This window comes from Babylonia areolata, chromosome 29 (assembly GCF_041734735.1).
Source record: "Babylonia areolata isolate BAREFJ2019XMU chromosome 29, ASM4173473v1, whole genome shotgun sequence".
In the NCBI taxonomy this organism is placed as follows: Eukaryota; Metazoa; Mollusca; class Gastropoda; order Neogastropoda; family Buccinidae; genus Babylonia; species Babylonia areolata.
Window position 1 is genome coordinate 7922745 of NC_134904.1, and position 19658 is coordinate 7942402.

Consider the following 19658-nt stretch of genomic DNA (forward strand, 5'->3'; position numbering starts at 1 on the left):
ACAACATTGCAATTATTCAGTGGTTTATTAACAAGCCATGGATTCCCATTGTAAAAATAGAAGTGCATGTGCAAGAAAGCATCTCTGGTTATAGGTGGCGCTCATTACATTGGTTACAAACTCAGCACTGAAAATTCAGCATCATACCACCATACCTGAGAATACTGCAACAGTGCAAGAGGAACTTCATGGTCCTAAACTTTTCTACACCCTGTAAATCCAGACAGAAGCAAGCATCACTCTGTTCCATCCAGACCATGGAACACAACAATCACCACAGCTGATGTTCAAGCTCACAATTCTGGAAACTGAAGGCAACATGCACTTGAATACAATTTTATTCATGAATGTAAAGTGTGTTTTTGATGGGTAAAACAAGATGCCCAGCTCCTTGATGGAAAGTGAAGCCATCCAACGAGGGACATCTACACAGCGATGACCACAGTACAGCAGGTTGTGATCACAACACACACTACACAGACAGTATAACCACATTGTGATAACAACACAGGCAGTGCAACCACACTGTGATCATAACACAGTAAAAACACACTGATTATGACAGAGTACAACCACATTGTGATCACAACAGACAGCACAATCACATTGTGATCACAACACAGACAGTACAACCACACTGTGATCACAACACAGACAGTACAACTACATTGTGATCACAACAGACAGCACAACCACACTGTGATCACAACACAGACAGTACAAACACATTGTGATCACAACACAGACAGTACAACCACATTGTGATTACGACACAGTACAACCGCATTGTGATCACAACACAGTACAACCAATTATGATTGCATCACAGACAGTACAACCACACTGTGATCACAACACAGACAGTACAACCACACTGTGATCACATGATAGACACTACCACCAAGACATGTGACAATGGTTAAAACTGACACACAACATGGACAGGATCAGATGAAAAGTACACAATGTTAGACAGAGGATACTAACCACATAGACAGACAAGAGTAAGGACAGATGAAAAGAAACCCAAGGTTAGACAAAGAGTAAAAACTAACACAACATGGACAGACACAGGACAGATGAAAAGAGCACAAGGTTAGACAGAGTAAAAACTAACACAACATGGACAGACACAGGACAGATGAAAAGAGCACAAGGTTAGACAGACAGAGTAAAAACTAACACAAACCATGGACAGACACAGGACAGATGAAAAGAGCACAAGGTTAGACAGACAGAGTAAAAACTAACACAAACCATGGACAGACACAGGACAGATGAAAAGAGCACAAGGTTAGACAGACAGAGTAAAAACTAACACAACATGGACAGACACAGGACAGATGAAAAGAGCACAAGGTTAGACAGAGTAAAAACTAACACAACATGGACAGACACAGGACAGATGAAAAGAGCACAAGGTTAGACAGACAGAGTAAAAACTAACACAAACCATGGACAGACACAGGACAGATGAAAAGAGCACAAGGTTAGACAGACAGAGTAAAAACTAACACAACATGGACAGACACAGGACAGATGAAAAGAGCACAAGGTTAGACAGACAGAGTAAAAACTAACACAACATGGGCAGACACACAGGACAGATGAAAAGAATACAAGGTCAGACAGACCAGGTAAAAACTAACACAAACCCTGGACAGAGACAGAGAGATGATAAATCCATAAAACATATACCTGGGTTAAGACCAAAGCACAGAAAAACAAGAGCAATAAATATTTTATTTATTTAGAATAAAAAGTACAAACAAAATTATATTAGCTTGACCAAACAAAATGCAGAGAAGGAACGCACAGCATTTGGAGAGACTGACAATGAACAAACAGAAATGAGAATGAGGAACAGAATTGCAAAACCAACCCAACAAAATCATCAACAGGATTCTGTGAATATAGTCCGACTAGATGTTCCTCTGAAATAACAAAGACTACCATATAGAACACTCTAGGCTACATACCTGAAAACAAGTAGCGCTAAATATGCATATTATAAATTCTGAAAACCATGATGTAACAAAAAAAACTGGGAGTACATGAGATGCACTAGTTTGAAGGAGCAAACTGTTCACGTCCGTTATTGCAGAAGGAGAAAAGACAGTAGTACAGCAGACAGCGACACAGCAGGTAACAGGAGCTCAGCCAGCCTGGCAGGCAGCACCACAGGGCCAAGGTCACACAGCACTTGGCACAAGTCAACCATGCTGTCCACAGCTGCATTCAAACCTCACGTCACCATTCGGTTTTTCAACTACATCCTGTATCTCTGACTTTTTTTTCCTTCTCCATGTTAGATTTTTTCTTTCCTTTTTGTATTTATTTCAGCTCTAAATTATTGCCAGATATTTTGTGTTCCTCATCCCCCCCCCACTCCTTCCTTAATTATTCTTGGTGGTAGTGATGACCAGTGTCAGGCCAGTACTAATTTAGTCTGTTTTCAGTGTGCTGTGGTGATGCCATGTAAGGTCAGTCCTGCAGTACTGCCCACCAGTGCAGACTCCATTTTCTCACAGCCAATGATTAACACATCAACAGAAAAACCTCCACTCAGTCAAATGATTAACACATCAACAGAAAAACATAACTCAGTCAAACATGTACATATATTGCCGCTCATACAGACGCACACATGTATACACCTCATTTTGCTCAACCCTCAGGACAAAGCCCATCATCGTCTCTTCACACACCCCCACCCCCCCAACCCACCCCTGTCTCCTTCCTGTCACTACACAACCAGTGGCTGGCATCATCACCCTTTCCTGGGGCTCCTTTTTCACATGCACCATGCTGATGGCTTACACTGACCAATGACAGCTCCAACTGACCCATGGCTCAAACCATGACTACACAAAGCCTTCCTGGCAAAACAGAAAAAAAATAGAGCCATCAGCTAGTGCTGATAGTTCTCACTGGCACCATGCAATCTCATTAACAGTCCAGCTCATTACCAGTCCTATTTCAGGAAAATTGGAAAGTGTCCCCAATGACTGATTATTTTTTCCCTTCACAATCACAATTATCTTTGTGCTTTCCTTTATTTTCCAAGAGAAAGGGGGGATGGGGGTGGGGGTGGGGGGTGGGGGGAGACTGTTCGTTGTCAGCAAAGCCAAAGATAATCATGAGCTACATTTTGCCACTTAAGGTAACACCCTGTCTCACCATGTTCCAACATCACCAATGCCCTGCCTTACTCTAACTTTTCAACAAACACAACAATGTCCCATCATGCTTTAAAAGTCCTCAACCACAGAGATGATCAACAGACAAACGATGCACTCAGATCAGATTCATGTCTCAAACAAAGAGCAGCTTGGTTGAAAAAAGATTTCCAGAAAAAATAAAAGAAATAACATGTTGAATTGGAGAGTATTAAACGGCAGATCCTGTTTTTAGGGCTGCTCTTCAGTTTCTATGTCCTGGACTTGTTGAGTTGCCTGCTCCTCCCCACCTGAAACACACACACACACAGAGGTCAGAACCAGTCAAAGACCTGTTCCCCCGAACACTCAGTCTGTTCCCCCTAACCCAAACATTTATGTACCCCTAGAATCTGACATACCAGCATCTGACAAAAACATGCAAAATCACCAAACACACTGATGTAGTATGGAGTAACACTCCGAATATGTACCCCTAGAAATCTGACATCCAAGTATTTCACATAACCCTGGTAAAGCATCAATTTACCAATAAGCATACAACCGTTCCCACAGATGAGACCAAACAAAATTTAATACTTTTTCCAGACTAGAATGAACATTTTCCATACCAAACTAACAAATTTCAAAAAAAAAGAAAAAAAAAAAGAAGAAAAAAAGAGGAAGGTGGCAGAATGGATAAGACATTTATCTGCCAACAGTGTCCATGAGGGTCTGGGTTCGAACCCTGCCCTCAGCCTTTCTCCCAAGTTTGACTGGAAAGTCAAACTGACTGTCTAGTTATTTAGATGAGACAATAACCAAACGTCCCATGCTAAGTTTGACTGGAAAATCAAACTGAACGTCTTGTAATTCGGATGACAAGATAAACCAAAATGCACCACACATTTGGCATACTGAAAGAACCCATGGCCAAAAAAGTGTTGCCCTTTGACAGAACTCACAAAAAATGTGTATGCTTCAACAAGCATGAGATTGGGAAATTGTGACCGAGTCTGAAAGGTGGAGGCCTGGGGGCCTTCTGCAGTCCCCAGAGGGGGTCCATGGGGCAACGCCCCTGGTGGGTGTCTGGGGGCGAAGCCCCCTGAAGCTGAAGGTTTTTCTCAATTTCAAACCATGAAATCTGCACTTGCAGGCCACCAATGCTGCTGATGTATTCCAACCCACAGAAGACAAAAAACCAGTCCATTTCTTTCTAAACTGAAGTGTTTTTGCTTCCAAACCTGTAAGGTCAGCCTTGGGGGCATGATTTTCAAAATCGTGTCTCGTGTGTGTGTGTGTGTGTGTGTGTGTGTGTGTGTGTGTGTTTTCAAGGAAAAATGTTCTTAGCACACAAGTTTGCAATGTACCAATATAACTGACCATCTGGTCTCTTCAGCTGTTGTCTCTGCTCCACTGACATGCATGCATGTTGGTTGAGGAAAGAAAGGGGGAAGTGGAATGACTGGAGGGAGAAGGGGGTGGGTCTGTGACTGATTATATCACTTTCAAGCTGTCAAGGATTCTCAGCTGGAGCTAGTGGTCAGTGTCTTGGCTCAGTGCTAAAATTGCTGCAGTCATTGACAGTGGTTTCATACCCCCCCCCCCCCCAACCCCCCCTTCCCTCAGCACTGGTAGGAGACTCAAGAGAGAGGGGAGGGGTACCTCAGCAAATCATGAAAGTGAAGTCTGCAAGAGGGGGGTGGGGGTTTGGGGTTGGACTTTTTTCTCTCTGAAATCAACTGCTCTTCTGCTGAAACCGCTCAGATCCGCTGAGAGTTCCACAGCATGTGTGTGTGTGTGTGTGTGTGTGTGTGTGTGTGTGTGTTCTGGGGAAAAAGAAAGAGAGACAGCAAGTGAGCGCGAGTGCGCACATGTGTGAAAAAGAAAGAAAGAGAGACAGCAAGTGAGTGTGAGTGCGCACATGTGCGTGTATGTGTGGTTTCAATTCAACTGTGTGTAAACAAGAGAGGGAGGCAGACAGAAAGAGAAGGGAGATGGTAGGCAGAAAGAGAAGGGAGATGGTAGCAGGAAAGAATGCAAGTTGTATTTGTGCATGTGTATGCACTGCTTTCAAATTCAATAGATCTCTCTCTCTCTCCACACGCGTGTGTGTGTGTTTTCAATACAACTCTGTGTGTATATGTAAGAAAGAGAGGGTGACAGAAAGAGGGAGAGAGGGACAAAGAGACAGACAGGGAGGGGAGAAGGTGGGAGGAAAAAGTGCAAGTTTTGTATGTGTGCATATATGTGCATTGCTTTAAATACAATTCTCTGTGTGTGTGTGTGTGTGTGTGTGTGTGTGTGTGTGTGTGTGTGTGTTTTCAATCTATGTGTGTGTGTGTGTGTGTGCTTGAAAGAGAGTGTGTGTGTGAGTATGCGCGCGCATGTGCGTATTATTAAGCTCTGTGTGATTGTGTGAGTGCTCATAATATTATGTGTGCATAAGTGCAAGTGTGAATGAGACAGATAAAATAAAAAAAATTGAGTATGTATATATATGTGAATGCATTCGTGTGCTTTTTTTTCAAAGTGCGTGTGTGTGTGTGTGTGTGTGGGTGCGCGCACATTCAATTCAGCTCTGTGCATGTGTGTGTAACCGGCTTTGGTGATCTGGCCGGCTATAGGTCTCAAATCTAAATACACTGACTCTTGCCATGAACTGTTTGTACAGAAGCCTGTGTCAGAAAAGGCACTGATGTCAAGAAGTTGCTAAAAAGTTGGCTGTGAGAAAAGGCACTGATGTCAAGAAGTTGCTACAAAGTTTGTTTCAATCGCAACAATGTTACTTGTGCATTGGGTGGCAGGTGGCAAACATTTGCAGCTTTTGCTGAATGAACAGAGGGTCAAGCAGACCTACCCATGGCCCTTGTGGCTTGACAGGGATGGAGATTGCGCGCGCGCATTCAATTCAGCTGTCTGTGCGTGCCTGTGTAACAGGCTGTGATAATCTGGCTGGCTATAGGTCTCAGATCTAAATACACTGACTCTTGCCATGAACTGTTTGTACAGAAGCCTCAGCTGTGTCAGAAAAAGGCACTGATATCAAGAAGTTGCTACAAAGTTTGTTTCAATCGCAACAATGTTACTTGTGCATAGGGTGGCAGGTGGCAAACGTTTGCAGCTTTTGCTGAATGAACAGAGGGTCAAGCAGATCTACCCACAGCCCTGTGGCTCGACAGGGATGGTGATCGCGAGCACTGGTGTATCTGTGCGTTCACGCAAGTTTGTGTGTGTGTGTGTGTCATTGTGCGCACTCACATGTCCATGTGCGTGCGCGCATGTGTGCGTGTGCGTGTGTGTGTGATCGACCGCATGTGTGCGCATGTGCGCGAGTGCGTGCTTTTCACAGTGCCTTAGGAAACTTTCGGACTTCAATTTTGGTGCTCTGACAAGTTACTGGATCGCCTCTCAAGGGGTCAACAAACAATGCTTTCGAAAGAGCATTCCTTTTTCATTTTTGACAGGTCATCGGTAAACGATATAGAACGGCCCATCATCTTTTTCTTTCTTTCTTTTTTCTTCTAGAAAACGGACGTTCCGTTTTTAATGCAAATGTGAAAACAGATTTCTGTGCCTGGACTGAAGAGTTGCACCCATACAATCTGACACCAGTCACACTTGGCCTTGCCCGCGGTGTCAATTTTGTGAATGGGGTCGCCTACCCGTAAAGTTTTTTTTTTTTTATTCTTCACTTCAGTTTTCACGATCTCATCTTGCCAGACCCAGTTCCACTTATTATTCACTCCTTTATCAATCTCTGCTGCAAAAATCCTCTAATCCTTTGTGAGTTTTCTAATTTTGTCAATGACTGAAGACGATCGATGAAATCAGGTATCTTTGCAAGTCGTGAAGCCCACGAATGAGTTTCGTAATCCTGACCGAATACGGATAAGCTGAATGATGACAGAGGAGCAACGGAACACTTATTCTCAATTGGTTCGCCTATCTAAACATGGGGTATTTTTAGCAAACGCTGTGGGTCTGTCTTGTTGATCAGTCGGACAACGTTCGTGCAACCTTCGTCAGTCGGACCCCCCCCCGACCCCCCCTTCCAATTTTCCTCTGGAGCCAATTTTCAGTCAGAAATCCAACTATAGTCGGAAAAATCTCATACCTGTTCAATGTTGACAAACTAGATAATGGGGTATCTGCTGTCACTACTTTCTGTTTTTTTTCCTTTTTTAATGCACGTCTTTTTATTGAATGGTACCAGCTCAGGCTTTTATTGGAATTCTAAAACTTTTCCAGGACTTGAAAAGATTCTCTCATTGTGTCCACTTCCACAACTGCACAAACTTTGTCCTTATGCCACCACCCAACATTTCATCTCTTTTTATGTCACAGCTGAAATCTTTGGACCATCCCAAGGGCCTGCTCCCATCAACACTACATGCAGTGTCCTTTCTCCAGTCAGTGACAAATGTTGAGGCTTTTTTCACAAGCCCTGCTTACACACTGTGTCAGTTCCCCCCCCCCTCACCCCCCCCCACCACACAGTGTGTACTTTCTTGCTACATGTCAGTCACCCCCCTCCCCATGAAGTGCATACCTTCTTGCTGCATGTCTGAGGTCCAGAGGGTCAGGTTGTCTCTCAACAGTTGCATGATGAGGGTGGAATCCTTGTAGCTCTCCTCATTCAGTGTGTCCAACTCAGCAATGGCGTCATCAAAAGCCGCCTTGGCCAACCTGCAGGCGCGGTCAGGAGAGTTCAAAATCTCATAGTAGAAGACGGAGGAGTTGAGGGCCAGGCCCAGGCGGATGGGGTGGGTGGGGGGCAGGTCACTCGTGGCAATTTTGGTGGCTGTATCGTAGGCCTCCAGGCTGTCCGCAGCAGCTGCTTTGCGGTCGTTGCCCGTGGCAAACTCTGCCAGGTAGCGGTGGTAGTCCCCCTTCCTGCACAGTAAAATCAGCCTCTAGAGGTGAGATGTGTACTAACACAAGGGTATATCACTAGGGGTGTACCACCACTAGGGGTGTACAGGTTAGGGGTGTACCATCACTGGGGGTGTACCTTCACTGGAGGTGTACAGGTCAGGGGTGTACCATCACTAGGGGTGTACAGGTTAGGAGTGTACCATCACAAGGTGTGTACAGGTTAGGGGTGTACCATCACTAGGGGTGTACAGGTTAGGGGTGTACCATCATTGGGGGTGTACAGGTTAGTAATGTACCCAGTACCATGACAAGAGATGTACAGGTTAGTGGTGTACCATCACTAGGCCCCTGGTACACACTAGGCTGATCAGAGGACCAGGTCTTCTACCCCACACCATCTCAGCCCAGCCCCTCAGTAGTTATTGTTTCCATAGGGATGCATACTGCTGATGGAGGGGACCGAGTATTTGTCAGTCGTGACAACATCCACTGTTACCAGTACCTCCCTTATGGGTCCTAGCCCTCAGATGGGCACCAACAGAGAAAAGAGGCAGACCACTAGGAAGAGGAAATGAAAACGGCAGGCTGGAACGAAATCAGCTGGCTCAATCAAGACCGAAATGACTAGTGAAGATTTGCTGGTGCCCTAAACTCCACCAGCAATGAGGATTTATTAAGTATCAATGAAAGAATGAGCAGGACAGAAACTCATTTTGTAATAAAACCTCTATGAGGATTTACTAAGTATCAATGAAAGAATGAGCAGAACAGAAACTCATTTTGTAATAAAACATCTATGAGGATTTACTAAGTATCAATGAAAGAATGAGCAGGACAAAAGGAAATTCTCTTCCTAAAATTACGTTTATCTAACACTTACCGTGACCCACTAGTGCAGACTCTGGCAGGGGTCTGACATTCTTGTCCTGTGCAAACTACTATCCACCTATGCGGAGAAAACGAAAATAGCTACGGCCGATAACCTCCCAGAAGTAGGTAACCTCCCCTCTGCCACCCTGACTAGCGCCCTCTTTTGACAGCAGCCATCTTGACTCCTGTTCCTGTGCTCTTCATACGGCTAAGTTTTTTTCTCTCGTATTTTCTGTCTGTCTGTCTGTTGATTTTCTGGCATTCTTGTTTTTTGTCTAATTACGTCTTCATCCAGGTCACACTCACATTTTGTTATAAAACTGTATGAGGATTTACTAATTGTCACTCAAAGAATGAGCAGGACAGAAACTCACATTTTGTAATAAAACACTCTGGATTCTCCAATAGTGGCAGATGGAATCAGATGTTTGTCCAGGATGTCCAGGATGTCATTGCAAATATTCTTCAGCTCACCCTCAATCTGCAACACACACCATGTCAACATTAAGTGCAACATCTTTTACTTTGATCCTCATCCTACAACACATACCATGTCAACATTAAGTGCAACATCTTTTACTTTGATCCTCAGCCTACAACACATACCATGTCAACATTAAGTGCAACATCTTTTACTTTGATCCTCAGCCTGCAACACATACCATGTCAACATTAAGTGCAACATCTTTTGCTTTGATCCTCAGCCTGCAACATGTCAACATTAAGTGCAAAAGCTTTTACTTTGATCCTCAGCCTACAACACATACCATGTCAACATTTAGTGCAACATCTTTTACTCTCACTTTGATCTTCAAACTGCAAAACACACGTTGTCAACGTATTACTGTTCAGATTTTCACCTGCATGCAACAGCTAATCCCCCTTCTTTGATCAATGACAGCATGATTTTCAAAAACCATGCTGGTCCAGTGATTCATGCAACACTGGAAATTGTTCCCCTTTGTCACTCTAATCCCATCCTCCACCCTCTCTGCATATCATCACTCTCGATTTCATTCTCGTCAACGGTCAAGTGAACTATCTGACAAGATTCTGTAACCACCAACTTCATCGTCTTCCATGACTTGTAAAGCTTGTGCTACTTCTTGGGTGACAAAATCACAAGGAGATTTTGCAACACGCAGCTGTTTCAATCCACTAGAGCCAGATTGTGTTTCATGATCCACCATTCTGAAATTTTCTGAAAGAGGTTCTGACAATAACATCCAGTAATTACGATACAGAGAGTATGCTCCTCATGGATGACAGTAAACATATTGCATATGAGCTTTCTGACCAGTGGTTAGTGGAACACATACACTTTAAAACAGAACTGTGAAAAATTCTGAAATTATACAGACGTGTATGTATCCTGTATGTATGTGTGATAGTCAGTCATGTCTGACTATGACCACCAGAACAGCAGAGGCGGCAACTGTTGTCCCAACTGTCTGGGCTAGACTATGATATACATACTAGTGGAGACTGTCTTGCCCAAGTTACATCCCCACCCCTCTCTTGGCCAAGAGGGTTTAAGGACAGTCGGCAATGGGATGGTTCCCAAAGGCCAACTAGCCCCCAAGGCTCCAGCACTAGAGCCAGTGTAGAGAGTCATAGTTCCTTACACAAGACAAAGCTGGAAATGAATTCCCATTGCAATGGAGTTCTAAACCAATGATCACACAGCTCTCACTTTGCTGTTACAGTGTTAGTATAACTGTAACCTTATATCAATCACAATGAATCTGTTATATAAGCTCAGCGCCCAGGGCAAATAGCAAAACATTTTTGCAAACACACACACGCCACCGAAGAAGTTAATGAAAACTGAATGAAAACTCAAGTCCAGCTCTTTTTGTCAAGATTTTCCGCCCACTTTTCATTATTGTAAAATTGCACACCGATCCCCCTAACAATAGGGCTTCATTCATGACCTTTCAGTGAACAAGTTTGATGGTGTCAGAAAGAGCAATCAGTCTCAACATTCTCAACAACAGAGATAAAAGTACAGTATTCCAAACAACAGTAATAAAAGTACAGTATTCCCAACACACTATTCCCCCCAAAAAGAAACAAGACTACTTCATTCTAACAACAGAAAACAAAACTACAGTTAATTCACAACATAAAAGTACAATATTCCCAACACCATAAACAGTATGCCCGACAACAGTAACAAAACTACAATATTCTTAATCTTACAAAACTGAAACTGTAAGAAACAAATCTACAGTTGTCCCAACAACAGAAACAAAACTACAGTATTGACTGTATTCTAACTCAGAAACAAAACTACAGTATTCCCAACAAAAGAAATAAAACTACAGTATTCTCAACAACAGAAATAAAAATACAATATTCCCAACAACAAAAATTAAAGCAGAAATACTACAGTATTCCCAATAACAGAAATAAAACGACAGTATTTTCAATAACAGAATTAAAACTACAGTAAACTCAACAACAAACAAAACTACAGTATTCTAAGAACAGAAACAAAACTACAGTATTCTCATCAACAGAAATAAAACTAGAGTAATCTCAACAATCCCAAAAACAGAAATAAAGCTACAGTAATCTCAATAACTCTAACTGAAACAAAACTACAGGAATCTGAACAACAGAAACAAAGCCACAATATTCCCTAAAACAGGAATAAAACTACAGTAATCTCACCAATAGAAATAAAGTGGAGAAAAAAAATAAAGTAACCTTTCACAGGCTCAGGCCTGCACAAACCACGTAATATATAAACTCACAGCTGTTGTTCTAAAATACAAGTCATCCATGCCACATGCCAATGGTATTCTGAACTCACACAGGACGAAAGTTTTCTCCCATGCTTTTCCCTACAGACAACTCATTCTTAGGGTTGGGAAAAAAAATCACAAAAAATACAAAACATAACCATAAATGACAAAGTAACTGAATGAAACTCTCTATACTTGATCCACGGACCCCTCTCCTCACATCATGTGTATGCTCACCCCCCTCCCTCTTCACTGCTCTCAGAAGCTGAGTCACTGTCAGTACCTTCTTGCTGGTAGCTTTCTTCACTGCAGATACTTTATTCAACATCATCATCATCCTCGCCGACGTCAAAACCTTCAGTTTGAAGCATTTCAATCACTTCAGCAGCAGTAAAAGCTGCTGTCGTGATCTAGTTTGCTCTCCAGACCACCATGACTCTCTGTGTACCTTGCCAAACTGGAAAATACTCTATCTTGTGTTCCCTCTCCACCAACAAAATGAACAATGCACCTCTATTGTTCATGAACCAAAACACAGAGAACAAACGCAACACTAACATTGCAAACAATATTATATAGAGGAGAAAAAAGAAGAGAAAGACATAGTTATCCACCTTTTCTCGGTAGGCTTTGTTGTTTCCTTGTTTGTCATCTTTTTCTTCCTTCTGTTCTATACTGGAGACAATTCTCCATGACGCTCTGCGTGCACCTATCACGTTTTTGTAGGCAACCGACAGGAGATTCCTCTCCTCCACCGTCAGTTCAATGTCCATGGAGGCCACCTTCTTCATCGAATCCACCATTTCTGGAACACCAACACTGAAAATAGTGACATTGTACATGGAACACTCTACCATTTCTGCAACACCAACACTGAAGATAGTGACATTGCATATGGAACATTACACCATTTCTGCAACACCAACACTGAAAACAGTGATACTGCATATGGAACATTCCACCATTTCTGCAATACCAACACTGAAAATAGTGACATTGCATATGGAACACTTCACCATTTCTGCAACACCAACACTGAATAGTGAATATGGAATACAGTACTCTACCATTTTTGGAACACCTAGTGACCAGGCAGCACAGCTAATGTATATGGACTCAACCTTTCTGTCACATTCACCCTGACAAGTGACACTGTACTCAAAATATCACTCAGGAACTATTCATCAATTTTCTGTCATATATGTAAGTGCGTCTGTGCATGCATGTGTGTGTGTGTGCGCGTGCAGTGGAGGCTGCAATCCATAGGAATGTGTGGTTGGGGGTGGGGGGTGAGGGGCGCTGCATGCGGGGCTGGGGGTAGGGGTAATGTGGGTGTGTGTTTGCAATGTGTACGTGAACTATATGTGTCTGGGATTGTCTTCTTTTAAATGTGTATAGTCATACAGTGTAGTGTTAGGCCTGTGCACATTTGTGATTTCATATCTTTGTGACTGCATATTTGTCACATATCTGTCGTGCACGTGTTTGTATTTGTGTGTGAATGTCTGTGGGTGTTTATATTTACTTGTTTATTTATTTACATTTTGTTATTCATATTGTTATTTACTCATTTAACTTATTTTACCAGTTTATATTTCTGCTTTTATTTATTACAATTTAAATGTACTTTAATTCTACAATCAATTCAATTACTTATCTAATTATTTATGAAATTCTATTCATGTATTATAATTATTATCTTACTTCATTTCATTCTATTTTTCCTGAAGGCATGATTAAGTATGTTGGGTTACGCTGCTGGTCAGGCATCTGTTTAGCAGATGTGTTGTAGCGTATGGATTTGTCTGAACACAGTAATGCCTCCTTGTGTAACTGAACTGTCAATTCATCAATAACACTGTACAATATTACACAGGAACCATTTCTCCAACACCAACACTGACAATAAAGACACTGTACAAGGACTATTACACAAGAGCCATTTCTTAAACACCAACACTGACATTGTATATGGACTATTTAGTATTACAGTTTACACAGAACACTTTTGTCACACCAAGAGACCAACACTGACATCTTTTGTCTATTACACTGGAACAATTCTGTCAAACCAACACTTACATTGTACATGGACCATTACAACGAACATTTCTGTCACATCAACACTGACGTTTTTAGACTACACACAGGAACTTCCTGTCACACAAACATTAACAATAACATTGTACAAGGACTATTACACTGAACATTTCTGCCACACTAACACTGACATTTATGGACTATACACGGGAACTTTGTCACACAAACATTAACACTGTACATAACATGGACTATTACACTGAACATTTCTGTCACATGAACACTGACACTGCACATGGACTATTACATTTACAATGAACACTTTTGTCACACCAACACTGAATTGTTCATGGACTATTAAACTGCAACATTTCTGTCACACCAACACTGTCATTTAATAATTTATTGACTATACACAGGAACTTTCTGTCACTCCAAAACTGACACTGTATAATTATAGACTATTTCACTGGAACATTTCTGCCACATCAACACTGACATTGTACAACTTCAAGGATATCAAGTGTACAGCAATACCTGCAAGAGATCTTTGAGCCTGATCTCATCTCTACTGAGCAGCTGTGGGGCTGCCTACAGCCGTGATCTGAACCCTACGGAGCAGCTGCCTACAGCCCTAATCTGAATCCAACTGAGCAGCTGCCTACAGCCCTGACCCTACTGAGCAGCTGTGGGGCAACCTGAAGCGCAGAGAAGCACAGCTTCTTAGATGATTGCAGCAGAAGTGGAATGTTCAACATTCCCTAGGCAGGGCACAAAATCAAAATGCCCACCTGTCCCACAGTCCTGGACAATTCCAGTTCATATTCTAGCAGACGCATGAAAATGCTCTCTCCATGCGTCCGTTCAGCAATCAGTTTGTAACTGTGAGTGAAAGGGAGACTGAGCAGTCGGCTTTAGTGAAGACCAGTTGCACTCCCCTCTTCCCCTTTCAAATTTTCTGTCCCCCAATCCAGCTGTCTATTTCTTGTAAAACTTCATTACTTACAATAACTAAATAAGTTACACACTGAATTATGTCTGCTAATGTGCCATGCACTTAGTTCTGGTGAAATTTATTTTTTTTAGCAAAAGTCTCTTACAATTTACATGGTATGGTGAGACAAGCAGAAATCGGGGTCAACTAAAAACTACTCGAAATTTCTAGCCCTGCCCAAACCTTCCAGAATGATAGATCAACTCCATGAAACAAGATGGTGGGCTTTCTTCATCACTGACATGGATATAAAGTGGGGTTTATTTTATTTTATTTTTTTTATATGTTTTACTAATTTTAGGGCATCTTTCTTATTGTGATTGATGGATCTTTTTCATCACTGATGTAAAAGTACTGCAATTTCTTGTTTAGTTTTAATTTTCTGTTTACTTTAGAGTAAATATGTGGCAAAAACAAAAAATGAATCATTTTGATTGGCTAACTTGGTGTGGTAATCACCAAGTGGTCCTTAACTTTTGTGAACACTGTCTTTTAAAGGACACTTGATACACACTGAATAGATCAATCAGTCTGACTACCAAAAGTAAAAAACAAATATCTTTATTTAACTTATAAGTGTAATGTGAAATCAAGTCAGGTCATGTGTGCATTCATTAATGTGCAGGGAAAAGTGCACAAACCCCCCCCCCCCCCGAAAAACAAACAAAACCCCACAACCCAATGTATGCTGATCATTGCCAGTGATTGTCCTGTCACTTTTTTCAGAAGACAGCGATGCTTTTTGATGCAGACAATGTACATGAGCCTTCATCATCTCCAAACCAACAATGCACACATTTCTTCAAAATGGAGCAAGCTCTCTCTTAGCCTTCCCAAGTTCAGCAGAATAAACAAAACATACAGCAGATACTTAATATTATGATTGAAATGGTAATTTGGGGAGCATATATTTTTTCTTACTGAAGTTTGTATTACATGAATCACAGATGTCTGAGCAAATTATGAAATGCACTGGACAAGGATCTCACTGACAGTAATGGGACATTTGTCCTCTTCAGCAATAAAATGACTGGACATTCTCAAACCTTTCTCGGTCTGTTTGTATTTGTATTTCTTTTTATCACAACACATTTCTTTGTGTGAAATTCAGGTTGCTCTCCCCAGGGAGAGCTACACTACAGGGCCACCACCACCACCCTTTTTTTTGTGTATTTTTTCCTGCGTGCAGTTTTATTTGTTTTTCCTATTGATGTCCAACGTCTAATGCCAATTCACACTACTGAACATGATCATCTTCTGACTGCTTTGGGATATTGTAGACTTTGCAAATGTAAGCATTTTGATTTACTTAAAGAAGAAAAAGATGCCTGCCCTGAAACATTGACACCAGTATTTGACCAGAGTGATAGCGACACTGTAGACCTTGGTTCTTTCAGCTTTGCTTATGGTTCTAGTGTTCTACTTTACCTTTCATATTAATTGTACCACATTGTGAAATTTAACTATCAAGAATAGACAGCATACATTACAATCAGTGCCTCGCCACTACAGAATAAAGATTATGACTGAATTCTGTTTTCTGTGCTTATCATGACACCAAATATGTGGTTTTCCATAGCAAACATTGGTACACATTTTCTGTATATTACATATATATATTGTCTCCCCTACTAGTGGGTCACAGTTAAGTATGTGTAATTAAAAAACAATCAGTACACCAAGAGTGCAATATACAAAGACTTAAGTGCAAAATTATACTAGTACTCATTTTGGGAGTGTGGAGTGGTTGATAGGGGAGGAAGAATTTAACTATTCTATTAATTCTGAAACTGACCCAGTGATTTTGAGGTAGGCAAACCAGTCAAATGTCTTGATGTGTCCTGACAAAACCTGAACACTGGAATAGTTTTAGAATTCTGGTGACTTTTTTAAAAACCCAAATTCTTACTTAAAGTATTTTACATCACATCAGGTATTTGTACACAAAATGTGTGTGTGGCTGTAAAAAGTGTAAGCCAATAATTCAATGGTGAATTGCTGTGCATGCAAGTCTAACAGCACCAATGTCCCATGAAATTCAACAACTTTTTCAAACAACTAGATGGTTGGGTCAATCATCAACCCATCCTCTGATTATGTGCCTACTTTACTTAGGATTAACAGAGTTCGTGTGTGTGCGTGTGTGCATGTGTGTGTGCATATGATGTATACATACATGTGGATATGAAATATAATGGCAATTTATTTTTGACAAGGTGATTGCAAGTGCTTTGAAAGGCCTAAAACCCAGGAGAGCGGCAGTTTAAATACAGGAGACCAATGTTTAAAATGCAAAAGATCAATGATGGAAACACAGGAGATGTAAAAACATGGGAAAACAATGTCAAAACATGGAGACAAAGAGATAAAATCTATGGAAGATGTGATTTGAGCTTTTCCTTTTTTCCAAACCAATTAACCTGTGAAACACTAAGACCACTTGTACTTACTAAATCGTCCTGTCAATCCAAACCCAAACCAATGCCTGTCAATGTATTCAAAACATTGATCTTTTTATCATTCATTTAGTGCCAGATTTAAAATAATTTGCAAAGATTACTTTGAAATTTGGCAACTGCTAATAAAGTGGTACCCTCACTGAGTCTCTCCTCCCTGAACACATCATTTATGGAAGTCTTCAGAAACTGGCACAAACAAGCCAAAGGTACAGGTGTGCTTCTGCCACAACAGTACCTGTACAAATGTACAGATGTAACATGTTCTACTAACACAACAGTATGAGTATTAAGTTCTTCAACTCATACCATCAACATTACACATAATTTCTATACATGTCTCTTCCAGTCCTGTGACACTGTCACTGTCAGGAATAATGCAACAGTTGGTAGAGAGAGAAAGTGCAAGTTAGAAATGATATCTACTCGTACAGAATATAAAACCAAAGGCTGACAATGAAGGCGGCTTTGCGAAACTCGTTCCAACAGCACATTGCGTGTGGGGTGAAGTCCTAAATATTTTGTCTGGGTGATATCATTTGAAGGTCGACATACGTACTCACTCAGTACCGACAGTAGTTAGTGGACCTACTTCCTCTTTTGTTTTTATATTTTATTTCCCACTTTTCAATGTGCGAACACGCCCCACTTTCTCTATCATCATAAATCTCACTTATTTAGCACTGCATAATCTTGATATCAATCTTGACAGACAGCTGATCGAAGGAGTAAATTCCTACAGGAAGATTATCTTGATTTCGGTACCATAATCAACCATTCAGTCCACGAAATGGCGTCAAACCATCCCTTTCACATACTGGCTCAGTGCAAAGGATCCACTGTTCAAACTTGCTGTGAAGGCAATGATTGGTCACACAGTAAAAGAGATCACTTCTGACAAAATATGTACTGTGTGCATATGTCTGGCCTTTGTTATGTGTCCTTCCTTCCCCCAAAATTAAAATAATGAAAACCTGATTCAACAACGTACACAATCTATTCATTCTAGACCAGTCGGCGAATGCAGCACTACTGGAGGTAGTCTGCTAGCAACTACATCCACAACAGTTAACATTGAATATCTTTAACCTACCGTCATATCGTTCAGCCTGTTCGGCTAACTTGGCTTCGTAAACAGTGTCCTCTCTTTCAGCCATTGTGGACACAACAGATGGTTATACACACTGTTCGATTTAATGTGATTTCTTCCAGCCTCTGCTGTCCTAATCTCAAAATGTCCGCAGCTGCCGGTGAAGAAAGTAGGTCCGATACATTTTCCTGAGATATCACTACGCGGATAAGTCGCGCTCGCTCACACTAACACATGTTAGCGCGAGGAGATCGCACATTAAATTTTATGCACGCGCACACATGCAAGCAAGCGTGCACACACACACACACACACACACATACACCATGAGGAAGAAGCTTGGAATAATTATTGAGATGCTGTTCTCATGAACCTAATCCCGTAAAACATAATCGATGGTATTATGTGCAGAATCTAAGCTTCGTGAGAAGTAGTCCGCGTTTGATGACAAACTTCTAGAACAATCCGCGTTAACAACAGCCTGTTTTTTGTAATTGTAATAATGATCACGTATGCTCATAAACTATAATATTTACAAACTGCTGTTAGCATGACTTTGATGTCAACTAACGAATGTTTTATGAATGGCGACTGTCAACGGAAGTGCATCTGGGAGACAAACCGGTTTGTGAATGAATGATTTTATTTTATTTTTTTTTATTTTTTTTTAATTTTTTTGCTGTTGTTAGTAGTAGTAGTAGTAGTGTAGGGACTGACATTTGATTGCCTAGGCCTTACGGCCTTTTTTAAATGTCCCCTTCAATATCAGTCTCCTTTTATTTGTGGGATACATATATGTTTTCTTTTACATGTTCTGTAAATCACTCATCAGTCAGTAAATTTTTCTGTCAAGGAGATTTTTGAAAACATTAGTATTTTTTGCAAGTTTAGTTTCGATTGGTAGTGCATTCCATATTTGTGCAATTCTATTAGCTAATGAATTTTTCTTTAGGTTAATATTACAGTGCTCTTTACAAATTTTCATCATTGAATTTCTTGTACTCTCTTAATCAGACATTCTAATAATATTATTCACATTGACTTCATTATAGCAATTTAACATTTTGTATGTTTCTATTAAATCCCCTCTTAGCCTTCTTCCCTTTAATGAATGCAGATTTAAGTATATAAGTCTCTGTTGATAGCTCACAGATTTGCATTCTTTTAATATTTTAGTTGCTCTTCTTTGTACCCTTTCTATAGCTATGGATTGTCTCTTGTGCCACACAATATTACCATATTCCACTTGTGATCAAACTAATGCTTTATACAGTTTAAGAAATATATCTTTATCTAAGTAGGTAAATGTTCTCTTAATTATTCCTATCATCTGGTTGGCTTTATTTATCAGTTATATTCTGTATATATATGTCAAAAGATAGTTCATTATCAAAAACTATGCCAAGGTCTTTCTCACTTTGA

The 19658-nt window shown here is 40.9% G+C and overlaps 1 protein-coding gene and 1 long non-coding RNA gene across 2 annotated transcripts; one reads left to right on the top strand and one right to left on the bottom strand.

Moving 5' to 3' along the window:
* On the top strand, nucleotides 1-1335 carry LOC143274923 (uncharacterized). The gene is made up of 2 exons (XR_013053325.1): nucleotides 1-1095; nucleotides 1158-1335. It is a non-coding gene; the product is annotated as an uncharacterized LOC143274923 (long non-coding RNA).
* A 388-nt stretch (nucleotides 1336-1723) lies between these two features.
* LOC143274922 (14-3-3 protein epsilon-like) lies at nucleotides 1724-18422 on the bottom strand. The gene is made up of 5 exons (XM_076578923.1): nucleotides 18240-18422; nucleotides 12271-12461; nucleotides 9281-9387; nucleotides 7711-8054; nucleotides 1724-3469 (listed from the first exon to the last, which is right to left on the bottom strand). The coding sequence occupies exons 1-5, from the start codon at nucleotides 18301-18303 to the stop codon at nucleotides 3411-3413; spliced, it is 765 nt and encodes a 254-aa protein (XP_076435038.1). The 5' UTR covers nucleotides 18304-18422; the 3' UTR covers nucleotides 1724-3410.
* Between the last annotated feature and the right edge of the window lie 1236 nt (nucleotides 18423-19658).

Excerpts from the sequence above, each read along its gene's own strand:
- LOC143274922 (XM_076578923.1), bottom strand. The coding sequence starts at position 18,303 with ATGGCTGAAAGAGAGGACACTGTTTACGAAGCCAAGTTAGCCGAACAG. Across the intron at positions 12,462-18,239 it reads ACAGGCTGAACGATATGACG|AAATGGTGGATTCGATGAAG; the intron begins GTAGGTTAAAGA and ends TTGGTGTTCCAG. Across the intron at positions 8,055-9,280 it reads AGAGTGTTTTATTACAAAAT|GAAGGGGGACTACCACCGCT; the intron begins GTGAGTTTCTGT and ends TTTACTGTGCAG.